The 9,190-nt window shown below is 54.9% G+C and overlaps 2 protein-coding genes across 8 annotated transcripts; one reads left to right on the forward strand and one right to left on the reverse strand.

Annotated features, from left to right (window-relative positions):
• The first annotated feature begins 1,682 nt into the window (after positions 1-1,682).
• CUTA (cutA divalent cation tolerance homolog) lies at positions 1,683-3,322 on the forward strand. Of its 6 annotated transcripts, none has more exons than XM_015585866.2 (7): positions 1,697-1,791; positions 1,874-2,044; positions 2,201-2,409; positions 2,530-2,643; positions 2,750-2,795; positions 2,920-2,969; positions 3,097-3,322. In XM_015585866.2, exons 3-7 carry the CDS (start codon positions 2,228-2,230, stop codon positions 3,203-3,205), a joined length of 501 nt encoding a protein of 166 aa, XP_015441352.1. In that variant the 5' UTR covers positions 1,697-1,791; positions 1,874-2,044; positions 2,201-2,227; the 3' UTR covers positions 3,206-3,322. The 6 variants fall into 6 exon arrangements, with proteins under 6 accessions (XP_024899485.1, XP_015441352.1, XP_015441350.1 ...); XM_015585864.2 differs by having other exon boundaries at positions 1,702-1,791; positions 1,874-1,925; positions 3,097-3,318; XM_015585865.2 differs by having other exon boundaries at positions 1,736-1,791; positions 1,874-1,925; positions 2,584-2,643.
• Positions 3,323-3,416: 94 nt separating this feature from the next.
• PHF1 (PHD finger protein 1) lies at positions 3,417-8,551 on the reverse strand. Of its 2 annotated transcripts, none has more exons than XM_006907369.2 (15): positions 8,331-8,551; positions 7,431-7,605; positions 7,260-7,341; positions 7,053-7,148; positions 6,523-6,623; positions 6,277-6,425; positions 5,994-6,089; positions 5,768-5,836; positions 5,502-5,625; positions 5,322-5,389; positions 5,050-5,154; positions 4,739-4,928; positions 4,554-4,648; positions 4,207-4,287; positions 3,417-4,055 (listed from the first exon to the last, which is right to left on the reverse strand). In XM_006907369.2, exons 2-15 carry the CDS (start codon positions 7,587-7,589, stop codon positions 3,767-3,769), a joined length of 1,704 nt encoding a protein of 567 aa, XP_006907431.1. In that variant the 5' UTR covers positions 7,590-7,605; positions 8,331-8,551; the 3' UTR covers positions 3,417-3,766. The 2 variants fall into 2 exon arrangements, with proteins under 2 accessions (XP_006907431.1, XP_015441428.1); XM_015585942.2 differs by having other exon boundaries at positions 4,207-4,284; positions 8,331-8,541.
• Between the last annotated feature and the right edge of the window lie 639 nt (positions 8,552-9,190).

The raw sequence follows: 9,190 nt of genomic DNA on the forward strand, positions 1-9,190 counted from the left end.
AAATAGACCTCAACCTCAGTTAAAAAGAAAAAAAAGACCCCAGACCCCCCTGAGAGAGGGCTCAAAGGTTAAAATCTGAGCATCCAGTCTCAAAAAATGTTCTCCATAGCCTCAGAAATCTTAGACTCTAGCCTCAGATGGTGGTTTTAGGGACCAATACCTGAGGCCTAGACTAAAAAAACAAATAAAAAATAAAAAGACCTAGATTCAGAAAGAACCCAGACCTAGCATTAGAGAACTCAGACTCAGAGATATCAGAGACCCCAGATTTAGATCTCAGAGAAAAGAAACTGCAGACTGAGACATAACTCAGAACTAACTCCAGACCTTGGGCGGTGGAGGGGGCGGGGTGTGTGGAGAGGGAGAAAAGCGGGGAAAGAGAGGCAGCTAGTCCAGAGATGGAGAACTGAGCGACCCCAAACTCATAAAGAATTTGAAAGACCTTGGAGAGTGATCACAAACCCAGAAACACAACCCCCCAAACAAAAAACCAAAAGGAAACCCAATCCTGAGAAAGATTCCAATGCAAACACTGAAAGACCCCAGAGAGAACTATCTGAGAAACAAACTCCAACCTAAAGACAACGATTTCGGGGAGACCCCCAACCCCGGAGAGGTAGGTGTGAGAGAACTCTGACATCAGCCTGGGAAACGCCCAGCCACACCCACCCAGGCGACCAGAGACCCTAGACCTTGGAAAGAGGAGAAATACAGGGTAGGGGGAGTGGCAAAAGCCTTTTTCTCTGCTGTGTCCTCCCACCTCTCTGTTCTCTCATTGGCCCCTCTCTCCATTTTTGGGTCAGAGGATGTGCTTGGGCCCCAGGGAGGTTATGTAGGGCAGGTCCTAGCTCCTAGGGGGATGGGTTAAAGGAAGGAGACCCAAGGCTGACAGGTAGACCAGTCTTTGAGAGTGAAATAGAAAGGGATAAGGGACAGAAGGACCATCACTACTTCCTGGTGTCCTCTCCATATCCCTAACCTGAAGCTCTCATCTGTACTTTTCCCAGATTCGCCGGTCTGTCTCCAACTTCGGGTTCACTTAATAAGGCCGAGACGCCTTCAGCCCCATTTTCATCATCTTCTATCCCATTTACAGGGTCTCACTGTTCTTCCAAAGTGCGACTTTCCTCACCTAGCCATTGTCTTGCCATGCTCGTGCTTGCCTAATCACTCCCCGCTACCCGAGGACAGCTGGCTTCTCAGATTAGCATTGTTTATTCCCAAACTCAGGCACATGTCCCAAAACCAGGCATAAGGGCAGGAGGCGCTCTCTTCACCCCGCCAGGTCCAATCTTCTCAGACCCTCCCACTCCTTCAGGCCTCAGGAACCGTGTATGGGCTGTTACTAGGCACACTCTGGGGATTAAGGATGATTCCCCAGTCCACTACCTAACGCGAGTCTGCGGGGTCTCCAGCCCTCCCTTTCCTAGCGCCAGGTTTCTCATCACGTGGCCACAGGAGCTGGCCTGCGATTGGCTTCTTCGCGCCGCTTATTAAGGTACCGCCGCCGGAGGGGGTCCAGCCCCCTTCACGTGACAATGGAACGCCGCAGCGGCTCTTGTCAGCTTGCAATTGGCCGTTTCCGGTTTACCCGAAAATGGGCGTGCCCTTTCCTTACACGACTGCGGATCCCGCTGTCGATTGGTTAGCTCCCGCTGCGATCCTCCCCCACCAGGAGGTGGGGCAAATCGGGCCAACTGAGGGCCGGGATTGGCTGGTTTTGGAAACTTCTGTAGCCCAGCTTCTGTCACGTGGTGTGTGCTGTTTTCTTATCACGTGGCTGCCGCCCAGGTAAGAAGAGGCCACTGTTCCTGGGTTTGGGGTCCTTTCTCGGCATTACTGTGGTCTCTGATATTCAACTGCTCTTTACCAGTGTAGGCTGCATGAGGGGGTTGCGGACTACCGCAGTCCTGCTCGGCGGAGGGGTGAGTGACCGGCCCCGCCCCTTCCGGTCCTCGGAGCTCGTCCACCGCCCGTTCCCCAAATCCCAGAGGTCCACTCCTGAGGAAGAAACGAAAACCACGCCTTTGCCTTAATTTTTCAGGTTTCTCTCTCAGCTTCAGGGACCTTTATCTTCAGGGTGCAAAAGAGGGAGGGCAGAGCCTGTGTCTATCCAAGCGAAGGGTTTCCAGAGTTAAATTTCCTGGAGCATTTGTAGGGAGATACCGAATTCACTTCCGAATTCACTTCCTGCTACCAGGCTGCTGTGCTCTTGTCACTTCTTTGGATGCCGGCGCTGTTGCCTGTGGCCTCCCGCCTTCAGTTGCTACCCCGAGCCTTGCTGTCCATGGCTTCAGGAAGCTCCCCGTCCCAGTCCTCGCCAGCCTCTGGCTCCGGCTATATTCCTGGCTCAGTATCTGCAGCCTTTGTCACCTGCCCCAACGAGACGGTCGCCAAGGAGATCGCCAGGTGGGGACCCCAGTGTGAAGAGAGGATGATCATGAACGAAGGTTGGGGTTGGGCGAGAAAGGTGCCTTCCCGCGGCTTCCTGCCTGCTTCAGGTTTGGAAACCTGTCTCTGGGTTGGCAGTGCAAAAGTCCAGGTCATGGGATGCTCTGAATGGGGCTGTCTCTTCACCTTCAGGGCTGTGGTGGAGAAGCGCCTGGCAGCCTGCGTCAACGTCATTCCTCAGATTACATCCATGTAAGTCATATAAGTTGTGGGGTTAACCTAACTTTAGGGGCTGACTGGCACTATTTCCTTGGGTAAAATCTTTGCTCCCACAACACTCTCTCCCTGACCTTTTCAGCTATGAGTGGAAAGGAAAGATTGAGGAGGACAGTGAGGTGCTGATGGTGAGAAACATTCCCCCACTCCACAAAATCTTAATTCCCTGATCTCTTTGACCTCTATCCCTCATCTGAGGTCCTGAAATCAACCCTACCCCTTGAATCAACTATGTTCGTCTTCACCTTTTAGATGATTAAAACCCAAAGTTCCTTGGTTCCAGCTTTGACAGATTTTGTTCGGTAAGAACTTTGAGATAGGTGGGGTGAGGTTGTGTACTGTGGGGTGGGACTTGCTGGGCAGTCTGCAGTGGTGGGCTCCTTTGGGTAAATCTTTGAGTGACCACCCCTCCCCCCATCTTTTTCACAGCTCTGTGCACCCTTATGAAGTGGCTGAGGTGATTGCACTGCCTGTGGAGCAGGGAAACTTCCCATACCTGCACTGGGTGCACCAGGTTACAAAGTCAGTTTCTGACTAGCGTAGTCCCACCATGATGAACCCTGTTCCTGCCATGTTGCTCTCATATACTTCAATGCCCTCTGACTTCCAGGTGATGACTGGGTCCCTAATAAATCCTACCTTTGGTTCTTTCTTGCTTTTGCCTTTTCTTGTCATGTATGTGAATTTTGTTGGAAAGATTAGAGGTGCTTCTAGTGCCTGTTTTTTCATCTTTCAGAATGACTCAGAGCTGCCAGATTTGTTTAACTTTATTTCAGTCATACAGAGTCTGGGATCCTTTATCATCCCTCCCCTCCTCAGTCTCCATCCCCGGGGTTAAATAATTTTAAAAAATATTTTAAAAGCTGTAACAAAATAACATCAAAGAAAATGGGAAGAGAGATGGAAGGGTCAGGAATCATGAAAGGAGTAGAGAAGAGAGAGCCTCTTCTCCCCCTTCCCCCCCACCTGGATTCCGCCTAGGCAGTAGGGAGGACTATCCCCTACCTCCCCAGGTACATCCCAGCTATAGATGAGGTCAGAGGTCAGGGTATGAAAGTGCCGGTGTGTGTGAATGGGGAGGTGGGCAGAGGCAGGCAGTTCAGAAGATGCCCCCACCTCCCCACTCAACCAGATACTGCACAGAACCATCAGGCCGTACTCTCCGAGCAAGGACCCTGACCGGGTCCCCTCGAGACAGGTAACCAACCCCACCTCGGACTCCTCCCCCAGTCCCAGGAGGCAAACTACGGCACAGGGGAGAAGAGGGTGCTGAGCGTCTAGGAAGACCTGAGGAGGGGGATGAGACTGAGGAAGATGAGGCAGTCATCGAGTGGGGGGTACTTTTAGGGATGTCTGTGGGGAAACCAATGTGAAGCTCCAGGGGTGACCTAGGGAGAAAAGGCAGTCATGAGTCCAGACAGTAAGGACTGACCAGAAATGGAGGCCACATGTGGATCAGAAGATTGAAGAAATGGTTGGAGGCTGAGGACCTTAAGATCACAGGTAAAGGTAGTATCATAGGTAAAGGTAGAATCTCACCTGTCTGGGGGTTCACCATCCCCAGAGGTCCCTGCGGTGCTGGCAGAGGGATGGAAGGAAGCGAACATCCGGATGGGACTGCTGGAGTTGGGGAGGGGGAAAGTCAGGACCTGAAGCAGGGGAACAGGATGCTCTCCCCCTGAGAAAGGCAGATCTCAAACACTACCAAGGAACCCCCATCCCTAGGATACTGGGGACCAGATACTGTTCTAGAAGTCTAAGACAAGAAGTAGGTAACCAAGGGAGAGAGGGAAAGGAATTCTGGATTAGGAAGTCTATAAGATGTAGACAACTGAAGGAGAGGTTCTAATGGAGTGTATCTGGTTGGAGGATGGAGGAGCACTGACCTGGGCAGGCAGCGGGCATCTGTGGGTCGGAAATTGTAGCCGCTGCTGCCCTGGTAACTCTGGTTAGGGCTGGGGGGTGGCGGAGACACTGAGGCCTAGAAGAAAGAGCAAAGGACTGAGATATAATCCTTAATGCCTTCCCATTACCATCATTTGCCCCATGGGGTTCCCCCAGGTCCCTGTACCTGCAGTGCCCTCTGCAGACGAGCCCGCTCCCTCTGCTCCTGGGGCTCTGGCTGATTGCGCACTGCTGAGGGTGGCCCAAGCTCCTCCATCTTCCCCTTTTGCCTCCTCCTCAGGGGCTCTGGCTCCAGCCTCCGGCGCTTCCCCAGGGGACGTGAGACCCCTCCCCCAGGGCCCTGCCCTGAAGGGAAGCTGTAAGAGGCCTCCTTATCCCCCCAGCCCCCTCCCGGACACCCCAAAGACCTCCCCATCTCCATACATATACCCCAGATTAATGCCCTGAGAATTTCCCCATGCCCCCTGGACCAGTGACCTGGTGAGGGCTCCATCTCCAGTAGGAGGCTCCACAGGAGGAGGGATCCGAGCATGGAGACCAAACAAGCATTTTCTCTTCTTAATCTCCCTCCCTGAAATGAAACTGGGGTGAGGAGAGAAATGATACAGAGTCAGTAGTGTAGAAAAGGGCCTCTCTTCCGCCATTACTCAGTCCTTTCCAGAGATGACCTTTCAGGTGGGTTGCGGTACCTCTCCCTCCCAGTCTTCCACATCCGCATCTCCATCCTTTCTGAGCCTCTTTCAACTTACCGGTCCTTGTGGCTGTTGAGTGCAGAGAGGAGCTTGGATGAACGTTCTCCCTTGGGGGTGTCTGAGAGCTGGGAGGTGGAGTAGGAAAAACGGGGTCAAAGGAGCAGTGATCCCCTCTCTTCCCCTTTTCTTCGCATCTCCCTGTTCCACCCTAACCTCTAAAGTTTCACTATTCCTTACCTCCCCAAGGAGCAAACTGTCCCAATTCTCAGAGGTGAAAGGGAGGATCTCACGGTCAAAATCAAAGTATTTTTTCTTACAGCAAACACTGAGGTGATAGAGGACAAGATGGGCCACATCCACCCTGGAGAAATGTTGAGTGTCAAAGTTGTGGAAGCATTACAAAAGCCAGGGGAGTCCTCCCAAGTGGGAGGCTACGGCAGGTGGGGTGAAAGACGGGGTACTGAGAGAGGAGTTATGCTGAGGTCATTCCCAACCCAGCTCACCAGCGAAGCTGTAGCCTCCTGACCTTCTCAGGGCCCCCCCGACACACACAGCATTCAAACTCATAGAACCTGGACGTGAGGAAGAGGGAGATGGGGTGAACTAGTGAGGAACTCTTCAGAGATTGAGAAAAGAATGAATTTGAGACAGGTGGGTGTGGAGGAACTGAGAGTATAGAGCAGAACAAGAGGGCTCCCTGGGCTCCTGGAGTGTCTGTCCTGGCCTCACCTGTCCCCATAGAGGAGGGGCTTGCTCAGACACTGGGTACAGGCCTCATGGAACCACTGTAAGCAGCTCCGGCACTGCAGCATTTTCAGGTTCCACCTGAGAGAGAACACAGGCCTAGTAACCTCCAGACGTTCCCTCCCTTCACTGCCCCAAATCCTGCCTACCACCTACTCCCACACCCTTCAGCACTCCCTAACCCTGTTCTTTCTCTTTCATTCCCTGGGATTTCCTCCACCACCACATCCCATCACTCATTTCTCAACCCCCGCCTCTCATTACTCACTCCCCAGGACCACCACAGTAACAGTAGCTCTGCTGCCGGTTGCTCAGATGTCCAGCGTCCCAGTCCAGCCCCTTTAGTCCATATGGCAGAGACAGCTTCATGCCCAGCATGGCCCGGGCATAGGGGCCCTTCTTCAGTGCACCCCCCCTCTGCAGAGATAGAACAGGCAGTTCACCTCAGACGGGTGGGGAGAAGAAAGGCTTGGAAGAAGCTGTGGGTAGGAGGCTCCCACAGGAAGGCCTTTACCTTGGTGGCGATGGCAAAGACGCACTGGCGGCAGACCCAGGATGTGCCCTCTCCCTCTCCAGGGGCTGGGGCCCTTGGAATGTGACAGTCCTGGTGATAAGCTGAATAATGATATTGACAGCAGAGCATTTATTGCATTGCAAACCTGCATGTGCTAGGTATTGGGATAGGAAGTCTTATCTATCCAATTTAATCCTTGATATGGTCCTGCTAGTGGGGAGGGTATTATCCTTATTTTACAGGTGAGAAAACTGAGATCCCTAGAGGTTTAGGGACTTGCCCAAGGTCATATGGTTAGAAAGGGAGTATTTGAACAACTCTCTGCCTATAAAGCTCACACATCCCCATTCCATGGCTACCTCTTCCTGTGTTGGAAGGGAATGAGGTTACAGGGTTGAGACTGGCCAGAGCACTGGCTTGTAGACTTAGGCCAGGACAGGTAGCATAAGGATCAGTGTTGGTGGTAAGGATCAGAGGCAGCCTGGAAGGCCCAGGGCAAGCTGGATCATTCAGGTGTCCTGCTCTCTCACCATGGCGACACTTCTCACAGCTGACCAGCCGGTTCCCAGGGACCACAGTCTCAGAGCGACAGACACAGCAGAGGAATTCCTCCCCAGGGAGGGCAGCTATGAGAAAACACAGTATCAGGGGGCCTGTCCTTAAGCCCCCTTCTGTACCCCAAGACGAGTTTCTGTCTTCCATGGGATGTAATACTCCCATGGCTGCTAGAGTCTCACCAGGGCTAATGTCTTTCCATAGAACCAGAAACTGGGAATCATCCTCAAACTGGACCAGACACACCTCTCGAGCACTGTCCACCTGGAAAGGGTGAGCAGAGGATAAAATGAGAATCACAACTGGATAAGGGGAATGGGAGAAAGGTGATAGGTGAAAGACCAACATCTTACCTTCTTGATGGTCCCCAAGTATAGCAGCCCATCTGTCCATCTGGCCAGTACATCCTGACCCTCCCAAAGTCGAGGTCTGGGGCCTGAGGTGGGTGCAGGAGAAGTTGGGTCCCAAAGTGGGGGGGCACCAGAGCGGCTCAGCCGGGGGGGCTGTGCCATTGCATCCTGGGGGGGCCTAGCCAGAAGTGAGATTTGAGGTTATGAAAGCTGAGAAACCTTTCTTATTTTCTTTGCTTGTTTTTCTGTCAAGGATTCAAGCAGTTGTGCCCCTAGTCTCCAAATCCCTGAGACACCTGGATAGGAAACCACTCAGCACCCACTCCCAGGCTTCTTGACTCTAGCTCTCTCAACTCTGGTGACTGGCTCGCCTCTCCCTAACCGCCTCCCCCCAACCTAGTTCTCTAGTTTCCCAGCTTCCAGAACTCCCCTGGGACATTATATCCTGGCCTTGAGATTTTAGCATAAATGATGGGCAGAAGCAAAGGTTACCACTCAGTTTTTACTGTCATCTTTTCCTGCTGTTTAGAGGTATCATAATTGGGGTGCTGTTACCCAGAGGTATTTTGGGAGCTTTTCTGAAGATGTTTTCCAGAGTAGAAACAGCTGCCTCCCCGGGCCCGCCCGTCTCCTTCGGAACAATCATCCTGGTGCCAGGTTATGTCAGGTCACCCTCAAATTCGGGGTTCCCTGCCCTCGGGTTAGATAACTTCCCGAGCGCCCCGGGAGGGGGGCGTGTCCCAATCCTGGTCTCTACTCCCCATGACGGCAAGTCCAACAGGGGACTTGAGTCGGCCCAGCCCAACCCGATGCGAGGGCGGTGAGGTTCTCCCGCCGGCGCCCTGCGGGCCGACCCCCGGTTTCCTGCCCCCCCCTCACAAGCGCCTCCCGCCGCCTCCTTACCAGTGACAGCTGGGGACACCGGGAGCCGGGCAGAGGCAGACGTGGGAGACCGAGGCGAACCCCCCCGCGCCGGGAGGGCACGTCTGGACGTCGGGGAGAGTGCAGGCAAAGGCCGGGGGGTCCCCAGGCCCAGCCCCTCCGTCCCGGCGGCTCTGGGGCGTATGACGCAGCAGCCAAAGCAGCGGCAGCGGCAGGAGGAGGGGAAGGGGGGGAGGGGAGGGGAGGGACAAACCGGCTCGGGGGGAGGGTGGTGGGAGGGGAGGACTGGGAGAAGGAGGAGCCGGGGGGCAGGGGGGCGGACACCACCTTACCCCACCTCCCTCACCTCCAAAAGGCCTGGAGGGCGCCGAGCCAGCGGCGGCCTTTCCGTGACTGGGGTTGTCGGTCGGCCCCGGCGGGATAGGGAATCCCCGAAGCCCCTTCCTCCGAAGGGAGACCCGCCCCGGGGGCAGGAGGGAATCCCGCCTCCGAACTGGCCCCCGCCCCATGCCACATCCGTTAACTGCCCCCCCAACCTCCATGGTCACTCCAAGTCCCGCCCTCCAGCTCCAGTTCACGACCCCGCCTTCCATTCACCCTTCCCTTTGCCCCCGCCACGCCCTCCTCCCTCCAGTGCCCCGCCCTCCTTTCCCGCCTTTGCCCCAGCTCCCCCTCCCGGTGGGAAGTTGGCCCCCCCAACACCGCGCTTCTGCGCACGCGTGACCCCTCCCGCGCGCGGCACCTGGGAGGACCGAGCCCCTCCTTTCTGGGGCGGTGGCCGTTGGCGGTTGGCGCCAGGGGCTCGGCGGGCGTGCGTCCCGCCCAGCGCTCCCAAGGCAGGGGCGCAGACCAAGAGGGCTAGTACTGAGGTTGTGACGCCG

The sequence above is a fragment of the Pteropus alecto genome, unplaced genomic scaffold (genome assembly GCF_000325575.1).
Source record: "Pteropus alecto unplaced genomic scaffold, ASM32557v1 scaffold202, whole genome shotgun sequence".
Lineage (NCBI taxonomy): Eukaryota > Metazoa > Chordata > Mammalia > Chiroptera > Pteropodidae > Pteropus > Pteropus alecto.